The 21,929-nt window shown below is 39.9% G+C and overlaps 2 protein-coding genes across 2 annotated transcripts in view; one reads left to right on the top strand and one right to left on the bottom strand.

Moving 5' to 3' along the window:
* Positions 1 to 21,929, top strand: part of LOC115322970 — a 77,469-nt gene that overhangs the window by 44,258 nt on the left and 11,282 nt on the right. The window lies entirely within an intron of this gene.
* LOC120840711 (cytotoxin-like) lies at positions 13,835 to 21,670 on the bottom strand. The gene is made up of 5 exons (XM_040211346.1): positions 21,632 to 21,670; positions 20,466 to 20,481; positions 17,107 to 17,242; positions 15,416 to 15,803; positions 13,835 to 14,092 (listed from the first exon to the last, which is right to left on the bottom strand). Exons 1-5 carry the CDS (start codon positions 21,668 to 21,670, stop codon positions 13,835 to 13,837), a joined length of 837 nt encoding a protein of 278 aa, XP_040067280.1.

A 21,929-nucleotide genomic window follows, 5' to 3' on the forward strand; every position in this document is an offset into this window, starting at 1 on the left:
TAGCAAAGTCACCAAGACGAGGGGCGCCATGACGACGCACTTTTTGTGCAGCTTGATTGGTTATCGGTTGGTAGTGACGGCGGTGGGAGGCAGAGTACAGGAATGTCGCGAACCTTGGTCGAACCTAGGGGTTCGCCTAGTTCGGCACACCTTTGGACTTGGTGCGATATTCGACGAAATTCGACTATCCATCGTTCACCCTTAGGCTGAGAATGTAGCCAGTGCCACAAGGACGAGTGCTCGAGGTCGCTTCTTCGAAGCGTTGCTCCGCAGAACAAGCGCTCGCGCTAGATACGCATATACATAGCCTCCTCCATACTCAGAAAGCCTGGCAGTTTGACGACGGAGTCATACAGTGCGCGGTCGCAGATTGGAGCGCGAGGATCTGGTAGCACAGAGCATTTCTCCGGGAACCTGGTCGTCAGTGCTCAGCTTTTGCAACGGCGAGGACCCCAAACATGGTTTTCAAACTCGACGAGAAAAGAAGCTGTAGCGCGAGGAACGAGAGGACCAGGAGCGACATTCCATCGCTCAAGAGAAGTGTGTTTTGGCGTCTCGCCGCAGCGGGGCGCCAGTCATGGGCGCCAGTCATTTGGCTCCCCTCTCATCGGTTGTCTGCCGCTCTAACTCTTCGATTTCGGCGGCCGCTTCTCGTGGCGATCTGTCTGGCCTTTTCAGTGTAGAGGAAGCTATGGCAAATATCAAAGCGAGGAGCGCGGGTTAGATCTCGACAGTAGCTCATCTGCAGTCTCAGCGTAAAAGGCCCATGAAAAGAAAACAATTTTTTTTAAACAGTCTTGTTGGGCCACGCGTGCCAGAATTTATTTTAAGAGCAAGAAAAAAATTTAGAGCAATATTGACGGCGCGAGATTTATTTTAAATTTTGAGCGCAAAGTCCACGACGTTAGGGAATGGCGATGCCCTCTTTCTGCCTCAACGTGATGGCCACGCCGGTCCACTTCTCCACGCGCCCGAAATGCCGAGAGAAAACAAGTGGAAAGTAGTGACTATCGACTAAATCGCGCCTCGCGCCGCAAATATTTCTCTAAATTTTTTTTTTTTCGCGACACATTTGTTTGACACGCGTGTCCCAACTTGATTGTTTAAACAAATTGTTTTTTTCAGTGTTTTTTTAAGGGTGAACGGAGTATACTTCGATTCATGGACAGTCTTGTCTGACTTCTATATATAGAAAAAATAAGTTTTGGATGACAAAAATTCATGAAGTCGATAAATATATACTTTATTAAAACGATTACCGATCTTTACAAACAGAGAAAGATACGTATGTATTAATTTGAGGCGAGCAGTGAAATGGCGCCCACAAAGAAGACGATAACGTCACACACAAAGTGACGTCACACGCACACTAGTGAGGCACAGCACAAGAGAGAACGATCACCGACATCGGTCAACGGCACGCATCTCCGCAAGCCGACACCATCACCACTACCGGAACATTCTCAGATGGCAAGGAAGCTATTCGCGCTTCCAGCTCGTTGCTCGCCCTCTCGCGGCGGAAATGGGAAGCACTCTAGTGAGGGTCCCCCGGTTCTCCGGATCAGCGGTCACGGCGGAACTGCTCGCGATCATGGCTCGTCAACAGTCATTGCTTAATGCAGACAACACTTTTCACTGTCCCAATTTAGTGCTGGAGGCGGTATGGGATTGTACCTTACTAGAAGGTTTCAGTATTGCGTACAGAAACAAACGCAAGTGCTGTTCGTTTGCGTTAGAGTTGCGTTTTCCACGCTGCATATGTGCGTAGTTGCTATGTGCCTATCCGAGACAGCAATTTGCAATATTGGGTTCCGCGCACTTGCACCGTCGAACACGCAACGCTAACGTAAACAAAAAGTGCTTGCGTTCGCTTGTGTAAGCAATACTAAACTTCCCTACTGCTTCATTTTCTTTCCAACGCCAGTGAAACTTACTGCAGTGAGCAGACGTGCCAGCGGTTGTGCGCGCCTCTGAACTGAAAAGACTGAGATTAAGCAAAGAAACAACGCGTAAAATTAAAAAAAAAAAAAAATGTTTTGGGTAGTTTTTTTAATTAAAAAATACAACGAAATCTGATTTTTTTTTTGTATTTTGGGGCGTTTGGTTCAGAAATATTGGAGGCGAATTTTGAAGTTTTGCTGATAGTCAAAAGTCGCGACTTTGATATGCTTTATATATTTATCCATACGCTTTACCCACAGTGTAATATAATTTTACGTGGATTTCTTAGACTAGCTTGAATGTTTTAATTGGGTTTAGGCTATTTTTATTTCCCAAGTCGTTAACTAAGGACGCTGCATTTAGCACCAGTGAAAATGAATGATTTGCCAAATTCGGATTGCCATAGTTGTGCGCGCGTTTGAAATGAGATAACAAGGAAGAAATTATATTAGTTTGAAAAACTCTTAATAAAATATCTTAATTGTATGAATATTAATACGAATTGCCGTAATGTAAAGCCCAATAAACGCCGCAATCACTAAATTTGCCACTTAATCACAGTATTTACGGAAAGGTCTACTTTTGTTTTCTTTTAAGCGTATGAAAAACTGACATCGTCATAAACATAGGATCTTTATATATAGTCCTGTGCGCCACGCGTTGCCATAAAAACACTGTTTTGTTCTCAGACTCAGATTCCGAGTTGAGAATTTTAAGAAAAGCGTTTTTTCATTTATACCTTTTGTGAACATATAAACTCATCACTCGTGCGAAAATTTTGTAAAATTTTGATTGATTTTGTTATTCTTCTGCTGGAAATAATGCCAAAGCGATGAATCATCTATATGCTTCAGGCCCGATTAAAGGGTTCGCAGCTCATATTTCACATTAAAATGATCTGAGTGAGAAAAGGCAGCAAGAGCACGCAAATATCAGCGCTGAATGTTTCAACAAATACAATATTCTGTTACGTCTAAGGTTTACGGAAGAACCTGTCTTTAAAGGGACACTGTACTCTCCAAAACATTAAGTTCCTGGATTGGTCATGTATGCCACAAAATAAAGTTTCCTCGAGCAAATTTGTAAGCGAAAAAAATTACGCGGTGGGACACATCTTAAGTTGGGAGAAAAACCGAAATTAACACCCATATCGAGAAATTTAATCCAAAGTAGAAGTTCGTTTCGGTTTCGTTCCTGAATAAAAAAAGTGCCTCCTGGCGTAAATATTACTCTAAACACCGTTTTTGTTTTTAGGATAAAAAATGTGACCTTTGCCCATAACACACTAGCACCCTCGTATAAGCGGGAATAATTTCTGTCTCTCACTATAGCCAGCACACTAGACAGCGCTCAGCAACTGATTTACCCAGCACGCATCTCCGACCCTCACTATAACCGCCATCTTGTAAAACGCGTGGCGCCACCTGTAGACAGTTGGAGTCGCGAATAATATAGTTGTAAATATTGTAATCAAATTATGAAGGATTAGCTCTTTCGAATAAAAAAATCTTTGCGTGTTTATAAGGTAGAATTTAGCACACGGAATAACATTTGTTTCTTTAAGACGTATTTCAATGATTTTTCCACCACCTTGACCCTACGTCATTTGTGGGGAAGATAAGGGGTGAGAGATGGGGAATACAATGAGGATGAAATGTTTAAAAATAGTGCCGGGTACCGGCTTCTCGAATGAACTTAAGCAGAGAGTCCATCACTATATTTCTGTGCTGTATGCCGGAATAATAAACAAAAACAACGGAGCGCAGGACACGGCATCGTTCAACTACCAACAAGCAAGAATGAAACAGACTGAAACAAACTTCAAAAATGAAACTTATTTGTTTATTCTTTCGTGGGTAAAATTAAATAGGCGCAGTTTCAGTATTATAGTTAGTTTAATAATATGATACTTTATAACTTGAAACTTAAAGCTCCGGCGTGTTTCCGACCTACCCAAACTAAACACGTTTTATGGAATGCTCAGTCTTTAATGGTACCGTTGTTAGTGTCCCCGCTAAGAAGTAGATGTAGACAACGAACAAGAGCATCCGTGCGCACCTGAACAGGTTGAAACGCCACGTATCATCAATTTCCTTGCGTAAAAATGTTAAAATATATCTATCTCGCGTTTAGAAAAAAATATTTTAGACTTTGGTCGTTAGATGTCTTCGTGAGAGGCTACCTATGGGCGTAAAGTATGTAGTTCTGGACCTTATACTTCTTGGTTTTCGCGTAAGAGACTGCATGTTTTGCAAGAATTTCAATACTGAAAATTAACAAAATTTAAACAAATTGTGTTTTCGCTTTTACAAATAACTGTCTTATAATTTTGTTTGTTTGTTTTATAAACTCTACACTTTATATAACCTTTGAACATATATTTTTAGACCGACCACTTTTATGAGTTTTTTGGTAAAAAACTAGGAAATTTGATTGATTCATTATTAGGATTTTTATGGCGTACAGCAAGGAAGGCCATAATACGTCAAATTGAATTTTTCAGGCAAAAAAAAAATTTAATTAGAAGAAAAGAAACTGAAGCTAAGTCAATGCTGTGCTATAACTGGTATAAACAACCAGCTAATTTTAAAATGTTATACCACTTATAACTGGTACAAACAGCCAGCTCTCTTTAAAAAGTTCAGAATGCGGATAAACGGTATTAGTAGGTGATTGCTAAGTAAAAACAAAGGATAAAATGGAAGATGACCTCTAAAAAGTTCAAAGTCAAATTTCGGGGTTTTACGTGCCAAACCAACGACGGGCATCTGCGTGGACTGAAAATTAATTTCTACCACCTGGGTATCTTTTGACGTGCAACCAAAAGCTCGGTTACACGGCGCCTTCTCCGCAATAAGCCTCCGTCAGATTGCGGGCTCTTCGGCCGGGATTCGAATCCACCACATGGGGATTCGTAGACTGGCGCTCTCGCCACGGAGCCACCGATCTGAAAGGTTCAGGGAAGCATGACCGAAGTATGTGGCGATAAATACGACAGCGCCATAAGATGCGCCTAGTCGTTAAGACCAGGGTGTCGAACCGGAACCGAACCGAACCGAAAACCGGAACTGAACCGTTATTTTTAGCCGAACCGGAACTGAACCGAACCGAAATCTTCGCCGCAATCTTGGAACTGAACCGGAACTGAACCGGAAAAAAATATAACGGTAACCGGTTCAAAATGGTTCACGGTATTTTTGTTTTTTGTTAGTATTACAAATTTAATATTTGGGAATAAAAAATTGGCACGTGTATTCCTCTACGTATTGATCAAATCGTCATATACAGAATTGCAATGTATAATAAATCCTGTTTTTTTGCGGCGCTTTCTTATTGGCACTATGATTAGCCATGTGTCACATCGTCACGTGACGTCATGATGTCAAGACATGCTGTCAAGTAATGTCACATCACGTGACCCCGTGACGTCACGTGGCTCACCGCGTTAAGTCGATTCAAATTGAGGACGTCGCTAGATCTATTAACGTTGCTGACACCGTGACGTCACATGACATCACAACTTCGCACTGAGGGACACGTGACACCATGATGTACCCGATTGTCATGATCCCGAGTCGAATGCTCTGGTTCATGACAACCAGCATCGCCAAACATTCGGGTAACGTCTCGTGTTCAACGCAAAGATTATAATAGGCCCGAGTCCCACTAGAGCTATAGAAACAGAAACAAACGACAGCGACAAGCCTCAGACACATGCAGCATGCTCGCGATGGTACCTTTCTACGGCTTTGAGGTGTTCGGTGCTCGTGAAGTTAGCACGAGTGTTTACAGGCCTGCAAGTGGTACCCTCGTGTGCATGACGCTCGTGTTTGAGCATAGCCTTCTTTATTCTACAAAGCCTGTCAAATCGCGAAATATCCTGGTTTAAGGCTTGCCGCTGTCGTTTGTTTCTGTTTGTCGTTTTAGTGGGGCTCGGACATTATAGCCCAACTAAAACTATATCTGAATATCAGCCCATGCTCTATGCTTTGCCAACCCTGCGTATGACTATGATAAACACTGACGGTGTAAATATTAGGATCGGATCACGTGGCTGATAGTTCTAATTGCGAGTTGAGGAGGGGAAAGCTGTTTCATTTCTTTCTTTTGACTGCGTCTGCCATTTCTCGGAGGGGCAAACTAATGCATTTTTTTCAGCTAATCAACGTCAGGGATTACATCTTAGCGGTATTTATTCAATTTAAGGTAAAAAAATGCTGTACGACCCATTTTACATGTATACACACCATTGAGGCTCCCAAACATGTTTTCGTTGTTGCTGAACTGCCTCAGAAAGTTGTCCCGAGAATAGAAGTGTTAAAGGGTCTAAATGTGACGTATTAGTCCGACGTTACATAAAACTATTAGTGTGTACGGGAGGGATACCTGAAAAGAAAGATCCTAGTAACCTCAGGGGGATAGCCGACCGTTGGCAGCCGCTCTAAGTCTCACACAAGTGTCGTTCTCAAGTTCTCCAAGTTTCGACCGCCCTGTATTTTGTTTAAACTTCACAGTTTGGTGCAAAGTAAAAGCAGGGAAGAATTACTGTTAACAAGTGACACAAATATAATTGTCGAATGAACGCCACTCAATACGGAGCAGGCAATCCCTGAGGAATAAAAAATATCTTGAGGAGCAACTAAAAAAGAAAAGGGAGTGGGGAGGGGGGGGGGGGGGTAGGTTTAAAGCATACTGTGTCGTAAAGGTTCCTCTGCCCCGCATTTTCAGCGCAGACCAGAAAGTGTGGCCTTGAAACGATAGTGAAAGATGGGTAGTTGGTGTAACTTTTATTTTTTTCTTTATTTGTTTCGCGGGTTTGCCGCGTAGGGGGCAGAGATAAAGGCGTGATGCCTGACAAAGCCTCTGCCCCCTAAAGTCCAGCAGCTCAAAGTAGTTACATAATAACAGATTCTACAAAAACATCATACAGTTAAAATAAAACAAGAGAAACAAGTCAAAGAAACAAGAAGAATAGACACTATATTCATTTGCTAAAAAAAAAACTCTATAAACGAGTGTTGGTCGTAAGAAACCAAAAACAGTAACAACAAACAGTAACAACAAAAAACTAGAATGCAATCTTGTGCTCCTCCGACATACCAGCATCACAAGCAAGTTCTCATGAAGGAATACAATGAAAACAAATCTTTGAAATTAGCTATATCTAGTGATTGTATTCTTGGTGAAATACACTATCCAAATGAGAATGCGATTTCACTGCCAACCAGGAAACTTCTACAATCCCTTTTAAAACCAGGTAACGTGTTGTTAAAGTTAATGTTGAAGTCCGTTCTATTTAGAGTTTTAGTTGTTTGAAAAATGAAAGTTTGTTGACCATAGTTGTTCTTATGGCCGGCATCCTTCGCTTCGGATTTCTAATCGGATATGCACTAAGGCTGTTCGCTGGTGTGGTGTAAAGTCGATTTTTATGTATCCACAGTAAAAGTTTGAAGTAATATATTTGATCTGCCTTAAGAATATTATATTTGATGAAGAGTGGTTGTGTTCTTAAATTTCTGGCATCCCCTTTATAATTTTCACACATTCGTAAGATTTTTTTTTTGCAAAAGGATAATTTTATTATCATTCGCCGCCGTCGTCGTTCCCCTGACCAGAATACCATAACAAATTTTGGAGTAGAATAAGGAATAATACATTGTGTGTTTTAACCAGGTCGGTATCAAATTTTGTATTCTATAAATGCATCCTGTTACCCGGGATAAATCAGCCTTTAGTTTGTTTACATGGCAATTCCATGATAGATCCTCAGCAAACCAGACGCCCAAAAATTTTTGTTCTGCTACCTGCTGCAATGTTGTGCCTTCGTATATTACTTTAATGGAACTATAGTCTTGCTTATTTGCTGGTTTAAAAATGATGTACTTAGTTTTTTTTGTATTTAATTGTAGACGATTTATTTGCAACCATATTGATAATTTTGAAAGGTATTCATTAGCCAACTTTTCGACGCACTTTTTCGTCGCACCAGCAAAGAATATATTTGTGTCGTCGGCATACATTATTAGTTCAGGGGAACCTGGTATTGTCGTAATGTCATTAATGTAGACGAGAAATAACAGAGGGCCTAAAATAGAGCCTTGAGGAACACCATGTCGTATTTTCAATTTATTAGATGAATGGTCATTTATAGATACATATTGATAACGATCTGAAAGATACATTTTTATTAGTCTTAGTGCAACTCCTCGTACACCGTAGATTTCAAGTTTTTTCAATAGAATATTGTGCTGCACAGTATCAAACGCTCTTTGTAAGTCCAAAAAAACTCCAAGAGTCAATAATTTGTTTTCAATATTTTCAACAATTTTTTCCTTTATATCAATTAGTGCTTGTTCGCAGACCTATTTTTCTGAAAACCGTATTGAGCCTGCGTTATTGTTTGGTGCTTCTGAAAAAAACTCGTTAGCCTGTCATTGATAATGCGCTCAAAAATCTTTGAAAATACTGGAAGAACCGAGATCGGCCTATAATTACTAATATTTTCCTCTCCTCCTCCCTTATACACAGGAATTACTTTGGCTATTTTTAATTCTTCGGGAAAATCACCAGACTCTAGCATCATATTTATTATATGGGACAAAATGGGACTTATAATGCACGCGGTCTGTTTTATAGGTAAAGATTTTATTCCATCATCTCCAGCGGCCACATCATTTTTTAAGTTTCTAATTATTCTTTGCACTTCATTTGACGTAGTTGGAATTAGCATGATAGACTGCATCTGATTCATCGTGGACACACTGTTATCTGTGCTGACACTATTCCCCATGTACTTGCCTACGTCAATAAAATGCCGATTCATTTCGTCTGCTAGTTCTTTTCCAGATACATTTCTATTGTCTATTAATATTTCCTTCAAGCTATATCGTGTTGACCTTCTATTGGTTAAATCAAGAGTTTTTTTGTAAAAACACTCTTGCTAGAAAGCACGTTTTCGTCGTGCCAGATACTCGCGGCGTGCCTAACGACGATGCACCAACAAGAAATATGTGTTCCTCTCAAATACATAGCTTGCACTGAGCGCGAACCTTTTGCAGCGTGCTTTTTGCCCCACCGGATTTGATTTTCTCAGCAAGAACAACTCGCAATGAAAACCAGCATAAAGAGCGATGATGTCACGTGCAAACCATGTTAAATACTTCAGCTTTCTGGTGAAGTGCGACGTTCGCAACACTAGCAGTAGACGTCCAAGGTTGTAAAGTTGTGTAGTATTTATAGCAGTCTCGCGATGGTATACGGCAGCCTAATGAAAGGTTAGAGCGCCTGACTGATAAAGAACACAGTCGTGAAGTAAGGCCCCAAAACAAGTGCACCTAAAACCTAATATAACATTAGCCTCCCGAGGCAGTATCTCGCGACGTTTTTAACTGAGGCAAGCTGATTCCCAAAAAAGATTTATATTAGGATCCTAAGACTCTTCGTTTGCCCTGCGTGCAATTTATGTTTAATTGGGAATATCATTTTATGCATATCTATGCATCTCTTTTTGCAGTAAAGCGTTGTTTAAGGGATTATTTAGAAAAATTACCTGTCATCTCCTTATTTATGCACATTTCGTGTATTTGCCTTCCGATATATCATGTGACCACAGTCTTTTTTTGGCATACCCTGCAACCCAGTGTTTTACACTGCAAAACAGCTAACAAAAGCACGTTTCCGAAGACTCAACAGCTGGCGTATTTTCAAGTATCGTCGTTCCGTGTCGGTCTCAGGCGGTTATATGAACTTCATAAAGTCAAATTTATCGATGATAATAAAAATATACTTAATTCCTGTCTGAAGATTTGGCAGCATAAATAAAAGACCCTCACCTAAAAGATATATAAGTAAATGCACCTTCAAATTATCTGAAAGATGGTCTGCTTTCGGCGCTTTTATCCTCTATAGACACGTTATAGGTGATTTGGCAATGCTTTAAATATTTTTTTTTTATTTTGAAGCTAATTTAAATAACTATGTGTTCCTCACGCCTATATAACTTCTCAAATATATAAAAGTTTAATATCGCGTTTTTTATGTGGTAAACAGAGCTTTTACGTGTCTGCGGGTCGAACCAAAGCAAAATACACTGGGACGAATGGTGGAACTATGACGATTACACACGCAAACTGTCAGAAAGTGTCCAATTAAGTAGCTTCCAAACTGAGTAGAGCATGAAATAACACTTTGTTCTATTTAAAAAAAAAGTCAATTAGCGAGGGTGATGCTTATTTGCAAATTAAATCGACCGGAACCTTGTCAAGAACAAACCTCAACATCCAGGCTATGCTAGTTTATCCAATAGAAGAAAATGTTCACATGGGTAAGCACTGTTTTAGGCCAGATTCGATCTCAGTACGAAGGTGCTTATAGATTAGAGTGAACAATTTCAGCCACTCCTTTTCGCATGATTCGTCGACCGCATCATGGTGCTGAGAGCAAACAATGCTGGTTCGAAAAGCAAGCATTGCGATTGTCGCTTAGTGTTTCTATAAAATATAGACTGGAAAGGGCTTGTCCTAAAACTTTTGTGACATTTTGGAAATTATATTGCCTTAAGCTGAGTCGTCTCGTCATCATATATATATTGTGAAACGTATTCCGTAAAACACATTTTATGATATGTATGGCGACGAGGGGCCCATTTCATGATTTTATTCACTGTAATTAATTCCTTAGTTCAAGGGCAAAACCACGATTCAACTTCCAACACTGCGATGCGAAGTTGTACCAATCACGGGTATTTTAGGCAACCTACTTTACTTCGCGAAAACATTTCGATTCAGGTACACTGTATGTGACTCTGGTAAACGAAGGGATGTTGAGTCGTCTAAACACGACGTATTGTATGTGAATGTAGATTTTCTTTTCTTTTTGTGTAGAAATAAATAACAGAATTTTATAATTTTGGTATCTGAAAATAAAACTGGATTGAAAAAACGATAAAAAAACTATATACTGTAAACGACTTATTTTTCGTGGGCTCAATATTTCCCGGTTTAGGTCAAAGCTGAAGTTGTGGAATAACTCGCGGGTTGTAATTTTCTCGACGCGGTGGAATCTTAATATAAATTCCAATGTGTTTACATTTTACCGAAATTGTTCGCGGGACCCATTTTTCGCGAATTGTAGACGATTCACGAAATTCTCAAAAATTAGGTCCTCGCAAAAATCAGGTCGTTTACCATAGTTAGTTTCACGGCCTAAATAGTGCCTATTGACAGAACAACGCGGAAAATATATTCTCAATTTAGCGGTTCGAACCGGTTCGAACCGTTATTTTTTGTGCCCCGGAACTGAACCGAAAGCCGTGAACCCGAACCCGAACCGAACCGATAAAAATATCGGTTCGACACTCTGGTTAAGACTTCTGCACAATGCTTACACTGTTTTACATTCTCCCACAAAGCAGGTGCCAATGTGTCAGACAAGTATGACCAATTCTCAAGCGACACAAATAACCTCAAGATTACGTTCCCTATGAGATGAGCTATTCCACATTCCCAAAGTAGCCTCGATTAGCTGAAGGTGGTTGCTAGAGCGAGTGTCTCACTTCAACGGCCATGCTGTATGAATTGCTCTTTTTAACAGATGTCTAAGGTTGTGGTGGGGCAAGGCGAAGATCTTATTATCGAGTTCGTAGACAACGCAGCTAATTTTTCAGCCTCCTCTTTGCCTGTAATGCGCATATGACTGGGCACCCAGAAGAATTTAATGTCCTCTCCAGATGGAAGAGTTGGATTTATTTTATGACATACATGGCATCGCCACAACATTTTTCGTATCAAGTATAAATGCATCTTCCAATAAATTACTTTGCCAATACATTAAAAAAATACCTTTCAGTGTATTGCTGTTCGTTATATGTTCAACGGTTAATAAAATACCATAAGGTTCTGCTGTAAAATGATTGCCAGAGTGCTAAATTGTGCAGCTTTACGTTAGGAACTGGAATATATACAGCGGAGCCTACAAAAAACGATGACTTAGAGCCCTAGTATAGAACTGTGTGTAATTCCTACACGTCTGCCGCACGGAGAAAAACTCTTGCTGGGTGACCCGTGAAGAAACAGCCCGCCTACTACACTTTGCAAGTGACCAGTCACAAAAAAAACAAACAAAAAAACTGGTGCCTCAACGAACGGGGCAGTCTAGGCACCGTGTTTCAAAAGAGTAAGATCGGAAAGTGGAATATGAAAAGATGAGTTAGGACTTTCAAGCCTTTGAAAACAAGCCCCATATCCTTCTGCTTAAAGGCTGCACAATATTTGGCTTGTTTCCAAATAGTCTGCGAAACCTGTATTTGCAAAAAGCACTGTTAAGGTCCGTTCACGCTCTTGCAACCGGGAGAGACCCTACCAATTTTTAACCCTCTTGCGACCTCTTAGGACCGGATGTGCTGCAGCGGAGCTGGTCCTAAGACGCCACAAGAGGCTTAAAAACCGGTCTGGTCTCTCTCGGTCGTACTCGGTTGCAAAAGTGTGAACGGACCTTAAGAAGGGTGTTTCGGATCGAAGTAGATATATTATACATAGATGAAACAGAGGTACTGGCGGCGCTTTTCAAGGGGCGTCTGCTTCTTGTCACCACACAAGCTCAGAATAGGGGATGTGCGAAATGCACCCGTCGTAAGACGCAAACGAAAGTGGTGAACTGGATCTAACATTTTGAAAGTAGAGGACCTCGCCGAAACAGGGGACTGGACCAACGAGTTACACAAGCGTAACAGGCATCGTCTCTCTGAGCCCAGTGACATACCTGAAAGGGGTTTAAGATTATAGGATGACCTCAGGCACTACTGTTTTAGCTCTTTCAGATGGTAAATAAAAGCGAGCTTCCTGTCAAACAGGTACAAGACTGGGGCTATGATAAAGCACGGACAAATCGCGCTGCCCCTTACCGCACCGGCATCCTTACTTCTGTTTAAGGGTTAAGAGTTGTGCGTGTTGGTACATGCTTGTAAATATATCAGTTTGAACTCTCCAATTATACTTGTACGCAGAGAAAGAAAAAAACCTTAGAAGACAAAAAGCTGACTACCAACGGTGTTTTAGTGTAGACCACCTCCTTTCGCCATTACTTCTTCATTCAGAGGGCAAAGTAGAGCACGATAAATTTATTACGTAAATAAACATATTGTACTACTAAATATTACTACTGATGATTACACTTATACAAAATTATACAGAACCATTACATAGTAAAATTCTAAAATTCATTCAGAGCCATTCAAGTATAAATCTAAAGCTCGACCTGATATATTCACACGTTTGCTCCTGTTGTACGAGTGTTACCTTTATAGCAGTTGTACTGCACTGGCTAAATTGCTTATCTACAGTGGGTAACAATGTCGCCATGTTCTGGCAGACTAACCTCTTGCTGCATAAACATCGACTAATTTGACCTTTGATTTCTTTCGCACTACTACGCTTCCTACGCACTTAAAGTATTTATAAAACAATATTTATTTGGTTGTTTTGGATGATGCTTAGAAAGTTTCAAATTGAAACCAGATGCCTATTTTCACTACCTAAAAATTTAAATAACATATTTTACTTAGTTAGCCGTTATGTTAAGCCCCATATACGATGCCCCACAGTCCGTATAAGTTATAACTCACCTCCGCAAACTGCATAAAAGTATATTTCACAGCTTTTTTTTTTCTGAAGTAGTGTCGTTCTTAGAAAATAACCCTGTATGTACTATGCAGTAGATGAAGATGATGGCGTGCCGTAGGATATAACTCAGAAAATGGGGGCCAAAGGTTTACTTATATGTTTATGGGACGGTTTTTATTCTTCATTCGCCAAATACGTAATGATTGGAACTGCTTTGTTCAGTTCTTTATTTCTTCAAGAGGTTGTTCAATTGACTCGGTTATAATTTACGAACTCTATTCCACCAAAATATATTTAGCCAAGCTCGCAGTGTGAGGCGTTAATTCTCTCTCGGTGGTGGAAAGGTGGTAGCTCTGAGCTACGTTTGCTTTAAACAGCCCCTTTGCCTGGAATATGACGGAATCTCCGTCGTTTAATAATTGATCATGTTTAATCTTGGTCACATTGAAGTACTTCCATGTTAAGGCATTGGGTGATTCAAACAACGCTGCGATGTATCCCTTCATGGAAATGTTTGATACCCATGGCACCTCCTAAAAATAAAATTAAGAAAAGACTGTTATGATGTGAGCCAATCTTGATAGAAACATCAGTTTAAGAACCGCGGTGAAAGAGCCGTGGAATTCAAATTTGCTTGATTCTAACTTTTCAACAATAAGGAGCGTTAATCCGTTTATAGGTTTATCTTCAAATGACTCGTGGAGCTTCAACAGGGATATTGGGTAACTGAGCACCTAATGAGCAAAACAACAGTCAGAATTGCGGTTCTTACTATAATAAGCCGGGCTCACACTACTCACATATCATACAAAAGACAGTCTGCCAAACACGACACTCCACCAAATCCCCATGATTCCAATGCCGCGTGCCAAGCTTCCTCCTTGAACTCACTGACATGCGGCATTCGAAGCACAGATCTCGTGGTGACCCTCTTTCGAATCTGCATGGAGACTGTCTTTTGTATGATGTATACGCGTTGTGACCCCGGCTGTAGGAGTTACTTAAAAGCGGTTAAGGTGTAGTCTTGGGTGACCTGAGTAGCGACGTATGAGACACGAACGATAGCCTTCAGTTGCCCCTTTCCAAGATATGTTAAAGCATAGAACTCTTACGCCTGACGTCACATCCGGACACGCTACCAACCGTGTCTGCAAGTCTCTTTTTACACTGTCCGTACTGTGGCGCTGTTTTTATTTTTGATCGTGTAAGCCTCGTCGGAACCCTTGGTGGTTCCGACGAGGCTTAGTGCAAGATCTGACCTGAGATTATACTACTTTTTTCTTTTTTAGCTGAGCATTCGTGGAAGCCTAGCTTAGAGCCCCAAGCTAGCGTTGACGCGTTGATGGTAGACAGCCATCGAGAAGTGTCGTCCACTATTGCTGGCTTTAGACGCCAGATTCGCGTTTGCGTCTATTTATATTCGGTGACAATAGCAGACGGATATTATTGTGCGGAAGGAGACGGCGGTGTAGCGCCATCAGTTTCGTGTTTAGGTTCTTTTGATGTGCCACTCAATGGGCTGGACATGAACAAAAGAATAGAGTGATATTGGGACTCAACACGGACGACTGATTTTCTACAATGCTTATTTCTTTGACAGAATTTCACGGAAGCATGTTTTGTTCGGCCATCCGGCGGCCTGTTTTTTATAATAAAAGAAGCAAATAATTTCGAAAGGAAAGTAATTATTTAAATATTTTCTATTCTGCGCTTTGTGAAAGGAAAATACCGCCGTGCCGGGTTTTTACATAACGTCGTATAGAGGTGATTCAATAGACGATGCAGCAATACAAAGAGTGTGTTTGCGCTGTAACTTCTAGACGGGTGATATTTGAAAAATGTTAAATTTTACGCACCACTTGCGCCTTGTTGACAAGCCACTTGGCTTCAATGGTGGCTCCAGGGGGTATTGCTACATCTTGTTTAATCCATTGTCGCGTAGTGCGTGTTTCGACCGTGGTGGATCCAGAACTTGTCTTCAATGTTGTTGAAAGTTCTGAGCTGAAACTGTATACTAGTGGAACCGACACGCTGAACTTGACCTTGACAGATAAATCTGCTCCACTGGTGACGGTCCACATGTACTCGTCTTCGTGTTCTATTTGCTCCGATATTTGAGCCCTGCCCAACACGTCAGACTGGTTGTTGTGAAAAGTCTGGACATACACTGCAGACAACTCTAGCGATTGTACTTTAGCGGTACCGTACGTCACCGGGCCGACGTCGAACTCCACAGGGGGGTGTCTGCATTGAGAAAGAATAAGATCACATTGTAATGGGATACATTTGGTAGCATAGCCATGGCTTCCCGTCATACGAGAGAAGGTTGGTCCTCTTGCGCAGTTAAAGCAATCGCAAAATGAGCAAACAAGTTGCTTTTTTTATGATAACATCGTTAACGTGTCAATACGTTGAGAGTGGGTATGGGCAATTGATGGATTAACCTACCGATTAATCAATTAATTTTTTATACGCGATTAATTTTTTAACGGGTTATTCGGTGAAATTTTGAAGCAAAGGAAAGTAAAAATTACACGATTTCCCGCGCAGACGTGGACGAAAACACCTGTATGAAAGGCAAACTTTAGGTCAAATTTTCGCCAAATTCCAAGGACAATATTTATTAGCCCTGACAAGTGCAGAATACTTTTGGCCCTTACGACGAAAAGTATTCACCCGAGAGATCGGTTCAGTGTCTCTTTAAACCACAGCGGCTATTGCGGTCATGACATGTTGAACTGATTACAGACCGACGATTTGCGTTTTGAGGTAATAGACATCGATTTCATGTCCAGGGCTTCCTGGGAGTTGGACCACAGTACAAGAACCGTCGAAATGGGCTTACAGACTTGCGTGGTACAGGCAAGAAAGAATAATATAAAGAAAAAAATCAAAAACTAATTAAACGTAAAATAAAAATAAATACATATAAAAACATAGACAAATAGAGTGACACGCTATGAGGTCACCAAACGATAGGGCCTCATTCTAAGGGTAGGATTTAGTTAGAAGTAAACACTAATAACTAGCTCGTAAGTAGCTTATGATTGGTGTAGTGTTTCGAAAAATGCAGTTCTGATTTTTATTTAAAATTTTATACCATTCCTTAAAAATAAACCGGTTAATTGATGAAAAGCCGAAAAAAAAACAGGGCGAACCTGGATTAAAAAGCAGTGGGCAATTATAATGTTTGACCGGTGTTTCCATGTCTTTTTTCTTGCCTTGCTTTGTTTGAAGACAAACGACGTCTCCTGCGGTGAGCTATTTCGCTCTACTTCTGTATACTAGTAGTAGATAAGAATAATTGATACCAGCACTTTGTGGGTTCTGCCCTTTGCTTTGAATCATGAGCAAATAAGCAAACGACAAGAGAGAGGCAATCATTGTGAATGCAGCACAAGATCACATATCGGGAAACATGGAAAGTAAGTAATGCTAAATAGCGACTGTTGGCTAGATAGCATTCTTGGTAAGCACGTGCTTTCAATTTCTAGTGACTGTAGCTTAGCTGTGTTTTTATTCAGGCCAAAAACATAGCATAACATACTCTGCAAGCTTTTTGGTGTCACCTCGGGTTTTCTTGTCTCCTTCGATATCAAAAGTTGACAACCTTTCATCATTAGAGCACTCTGTCACGAGGAATTCATAGATCACATCTTGAATATCAAAAAAATGACCGCAACCTAAAAAAAAAGAAAGATAAAGATGGTTTGTTAACAATTTAGAGCTTGTAGTGTTTACTAGGTAAAAGCTAGAAACTGGTTGTCACGTATGTCATGTACGTTACAGCAGACACGCGAAACACGCTCAGTCGCTGCCCCCAAAGGCTACCCATGCGTCTTTCATGCTGACCATTCGGAAGAAGTCGGCTGGTTAGCTATCACCTAGTCAGTGAGGGATGTTACAAATGTGGTGCTGGTTTTGCAGCAAAATTGTTTTTGAAGCTTGTTGCTATACATTCCAAGAATGGTATCTCTTACCAAGGGGGAACGGTACACAAAGTAATTTTTTTCTAGTCTGTGAAGCAACGTCGCTCTAGGTACCCATCTGTCATGTTCTCGCTTCCCCGTATAGCACGTGCAGTTACTAGCTGTCGCGCGTTTCAGGTAGTAAATACATAGTAAAAATATAGTAATGGTCAAGAAAAGGTACACTTCTGCATTACTAACTTTTTACTACCTACCGCGCATTTGAGGTAGTAATTAGTAGTAAAAAGATAGTAACAGTAAAAAAAAAGGTAGCAAATTCTGCAGTTACTAACTTTCTGTCTAAGAGTGTGCAATTAAACTTCAGTCGCCCAAGAGTTCTGAGGACGTTACATGCGCGAAAGTTTGATCTTAGATTCAAAACAAAATGGTATGTAAATTTAGGTAGAACTTGGAAAAAATCCCTATTAACTCTAGAAGTGACAACCGGAGCTTTGCAAAAAAGACAGCAAAACAAACTGAGGTTTTGGAAAGATGAATAAGTGTTTTTGTGTCACATCTTCGGCTGCCACAAAAAAAAAACGATGTCTAGTTTGCGGAGTACATAAGCAAGGACTACACAAGTCTCTCAGAAAATATTTCTTTTATGGCGTCTCGATACAACGTGATTAAGAACCTGAGTATCAGAATCCGACGCTTCACCAGAATGGTCTATTGAATCACGGCCTGAATACCACGTCTTAGACGTCAACACCAAAGATTTATTCCTATCCCAGTAAAACCCTCGTTTGGAAGCAAAATGAACTCGACTAAAAGTTATTCGACAAACCCTTTCCGGATGAATCTCGTTCCTCTCTCTTTTTTTTTTTTTGCAAGTAGTAAAAGCTAAAGCTCAGAATAGAAGAACATTTTTCGCTTTTTCTTTCTGTTTTTGTTTGCGGCATATTTTTACGGCGCTAGTGAAGATGCAACTGCGTTAAAATTATAATTATATCTGGAATATATAAAATACTAAAACTATGCCATGTGCAAATATATTCACGAACTTATATCAATGTATTGATGAAGCAGTTTCGCTGAACAGATGTAGCAACGTGACCGAGCAGAGCTTTTATTCTTGTTAATGTGTTACATCCAAGTCGAAAAAAAGCTCACTTCTTATCGCTTCTGCTCTGCATTGGGCATGTAAACTGCTTTGGAAGGCACATCCAATTGAATAATCGGAAAAAATGTACATTAGCATCGCAACGCGTATTCTTTATTACAGTATTGTTTACGAACTACATTTACATTTCACATACCGATCATGACCTCACCGAAATATTAGAGCACGCTGTCACTCGGAGCTTCTTAAGTTTGAGTCAAAAAGCCATATCTCGAGCCGCTATTATTTATTCTTGATCATTAGAAACTTGTAAATTGGGTTTGGTAAAACATAGGCCTGTATAAGTTGCTATTCAGAAGCTTGTAGAGTGGTTCAAACTACACAGTAAAGCATTTTTTACATGCGTGTTTGGGAAGTGTCTGTAAATGGTTTCACCGTGAGTTGGAAACAAATGAATCAACACTTGTAATTTACGAGTCGAATGGAGAGAAGGAACTCATGGGATAGAACTTCTAAGAAAACATTCTTCAGCAAAAATGGGTTGGAATTAATAAAGCAAAGGCGGGCAACGCAAAAAAAAAAAAAAATGCAGTTCGTTAACAAAAGTTTTTTTTATATTAATGTTATCATTTACCTGGAAACCTGCTTCGCCGTTTTGGCATGATTGCAGGGTACGTTATGTACAGAACTTTTCTTGTCAAATCTATCAGACACATCTTTTTTTTTTTAATTTAGCACAAATAAAAACTAAAAGAAAAATCAGGCAAAGCTCACTTCATACTGAAGGAGTAAAAGAAAATAATTAAACACCATTTTCAAAAAAGGCGAAAATACATCCTTCAGCAATTTGTTTTGTTCTTCGATTGTTTTTGGAGAGAACGAAAAGGCAAAAATGTCAGTACGACAAGAGTAGTGTCGGATATTCTTTTGGTTGTCTGCTCTTCCCGATATATAAAAAGGATCACGCAGAAATGTGTCTCTACTGATTTGGAGGCGATTGCGACATATATTATCAAGACATTTTAGGCTAAAATATTTTCCTCGTTAGCTAATTGATAGACAATTTAGGGTTGCTTTCACACTGGTGACGCTTGCTCCAAGTTGATAATTATTCAGAATACATCTAGCACACTGGTTTTGAACTTTTTAAAGTTTATCTATTAGATGATTGTCCCAGACTATTGCCGCGTGCTCTATGCATGGGTGAACAAAAGTAATATACAACGTTTCATGAATTTTGCTTGATCCCTATCGGAAATTTTGTCTTGTAAAATTAATAATACCTACTGCTTTTAGAGCTATCGTATCTACATGCGATTTCCACGCTAAATCAGTAGACAGCATAACACCAAGTACTTTACATTTGATTCGGTTTTAATTATTTCAATATTTACTATAGAGGTAGATAAAATTGGGCATATTTCTTTATAAATCTCACTTGCACACACTTCTTAACGTTTAGATACATCCTCCAACTAAACCACCGTTCAAAAATTTGGTTCTTATCTGTGGTTAAGAGATTGATATCGTTCACATGCCTAATTACCCTATAAAAATGCAGTCATCTGCGAATAGTCCTATATATGATTGAATTTCTTTGATGGTATCGTTAATATATACCAGGAACAGCAGAGGGCCCAAGACAGCACCCTGGGGGACACCCGAAGTGATACCTACATATTCGGATTTTTCACCTTTAGTCCCCCACATTGCTTTCGTTCGCTCAGGTAGTCCTTCAGCCAAGCTAATAGATTTTTATAAAAAAATCTCTCCTCATATTACTCTGCAATAAATAGGCAGGTTCATGACTACTTGTGTGACTCTCACAAACAATAACATATTTGTGAAGTGAGTGGCTAAATTGTGTGTACTTACCTTGTTGGATGGGAACCTATTGAAAAGAAAACAAACTGAAATTAATATTTGAACGCTGAACGGAGACATCGCCTCCGCTTAAAATTAAAAACAACGAGTTGTGTTAGCTGATTACTTTTACAGTTCAAGACGGAAGTTTAATAGTATGCTCGGAATGGCGCGTTTTATTGAGTACTGAGTTTGGACTTTTTTTTTGTTTAGAGACGCCGTGCTTTCTTAATTGAAGGGGTATACGAAGTCAATGTTTTAGCTTTCAATCATTGCGAAAAATCTTGTAGACATATTCTCGTTGCTCGGTCTATTTAGGGCATTAGGTATAATAGTTCTGAACATACATCTGTGATAAAAAAAACTTCCGCATTCATTATAACATTTTAAGAGTTAGGTGTAGTTTTGGTTATACTGGGGAATACACTACTACTGTCTAATGTTTATCTAAGCAAAATATAGCTAAATATTTTTACTCGGAGTGTAGAAGACTTCTTCCTCATCAAGGCCCTAGCACCAGGAAGTGTGTTCTATCGCCAGGAAAACAGAGACTCTTTAGTTAAAGATCTTTGAGGACGATTGAATTTAAATGAATGCCTAGGATACTATTTAATTCAAATTTTACTAGTACTACTATTCATGCTTATAAAATCCCTTGGCGTTGAAGTAGTTTAAAGATTGTTCAGTCGTAAAGCTGTTATCACTATGACTGCGCTGACCATCGCTAGTGTGGGGCATATGGCATGCTAGAAGTATCAAAGTTTTAACTGTTGTGACAGTGGCGGAATTTCCTTCCTTTAGCCAACCCAATAAGCGAATCGGTTTAACCAGATTATTTATTTCGAAATTGTTCGCTCACTGTATAAAAATGGCCAAGCCTCGTGATCGCTCACCGAAGAAGCAAGTTAAAAGATGATTTATGAAGGGCCACACAAAGCAGGTTTATACTTCTATTCACCTTAAATTTAGATGCGGCTGTCGCTACGAGCTGATCGGATTAATCAGAGATCACCGAAATCGCACCGCAATGGTGTTTGTCATGTTTCTCTACGTGTCCTTACATCGCTCAACCAGTCATAAACAAAAAATGCCTAATGACTTGCACTTTTTATGCTGCTTGATTGGTCCCATCATCTCTGAGCGCCGTACAGCGAACATTTACTCAGTGTTACGCTTACCAACAAGAGAAGGAGGTAAATCTGAAAACTTTGCACCATGTTACCCGTTAAACAAAATCGTGTAATTCAGTCTTTTACTTCTCTGTGGATACATGCTTAGGTCTCGACTCATTTTATGCCGAAAAAAATGAATGAATCAAAGACAGCCACCGTAAAAAATAAAAGCACAATAAAATAAAAAAAAGAACGAGAGGTCAAGAACATTCAATTGAAAACAGAAAGTTGGGGCCTCATTGCCACACGATGACGTTAAAGGGAGGGAAAGCCCCGGACGCCACAATTGAATATTCTTTTCGCT

Source organism: Ixodes scapularis, unplaced genomic scaffold (genome assembly GCF_016920785.2).
Source record: "Ixodes scapularis isolate PalLabHiFi unplaced genomic scaffold, ASM1692078v2 PGA_scaffold13__105_contigs__length_92229423, whole genome shotgun sequence".
NCBI classification, from domain to species: Eukaryota; Metazoa; Arthropoda; class Arachnida; order Ixodida; family Ixodidae; genus Ixodes; species Ixodes scapularis.